The 958-nt window shown below is 47.0% G+C and overlaps 1 protein-coding gene across 1 annotated transcript in view; it reads left to right on the top strand.

Annotated features, from left to right (window-relative positions):
- The first annotated feature begins 549 nt into the window (after positions 1–549).
- Positions 550–958, top strand: part of LOC115850414 (pregnancy-associated glycoprotein 2-like) — an 8,803-nt gene continuing 8,394 nt past the window's right edge. The window contains exon 1 of the mRNA XM_060304396.1: positions 550–650. Coding sequence (XP_060160379.1) covers positions 550–650 — 101 coding nt within the window. The remainder of the gene's footprint in view (positions 651–958) is intronic.

Genomic DNA, 958 nt, shown 5'->3' with positions numbered 1-958 from the left:
ACATTTCTCCCAATAGTGAAGCTGTGTAATTGTACTACTACTCTAGCCCAGACCTTTGATGCATATTGGCATCACAGGTGCCCCTGAACTGTGCCATCTGTCCCACTACGTAAAGCCACTCGCATGTCACTGGGCTGCCCCTAAAGTCTTCACTTTGCCATTTGAACTCTTTTCCTCCGAGCGATCTCCTCTCCAGATGAGGACAAAAACACACGCTTCATGACCACATTAGATCACGAATGTCAAGCATTTCTCTAGTAGTATTTACTTTATCACGTTGTTAGCAGTGTTTTATCTCCAAGTTGGCAACAGTCTCCCCACTCTTAGTCCATGCGGTTCAGTTTGGTTTTTCAGCCAAGCCCCAAAGAAGAGATTACAGTAGAAATCTCTGTATTCTGAGAATTTTCCAAGTCCACTCCCCACAGACACTGATGGAGGTAAAGATTGTATCGAGAGCTTCGTATTTCTGATCAGATCCATTAATGGCCTAAGGGGGACAATTAGGGCATGTCAGAGCATATATAACTAGGAGCTCTTGGCCAGCACTGCATGCTCAGAACTCACTCTTTCCTGAGTACTTGGACCCAGAAAAGAAGCATGAAGTGGCTTGGGATCCTTGGGCTGGTGGCACTCTCAGAGTGCCTAGTCATGTAAGTGCGGGGACTGTAAGTGGCATCATCTCTCTTTCTGGGGTCTTCCTTGTCCTCTTATTCTTCCACCCATCAGGGTTAGAAGGGAATGTAATCATTCCCTGACAGTCTTAAAGTTCAACTCTCACTTATTGATGAGTACCTTGCCATGGGCAACATGGGGCCCAAGGGTCTTGGGGTAGGCCTGCAGGGCTGCACAACTCTTGGGGTACCGTCACATCATGACCTATGTGAAAATGGCACTCCTTGGGATTGCTCAGTGCACAACCTGTGCAACTGTAAGTGTGGTCCTATGAACAGCATTTCTC

Source organism: Globicephala melas, chromosome 8 (genome assembly GCF_963455315.2).
Source record: "Globicephala melas chromosome 8, mGloMel1.2, whole genome shotgun sequence".
NCBI lineage: Eukaryota > Metazoa > Chordata > Mammalia > Artiodactyla > Delphinidae > Globicephala > Globicephala melas.
The sequence above is the reverse complement of the archived record's forward strand: the minus strand, read 5'-3'. Positions and strand labels throughout refer to the sequence as shown.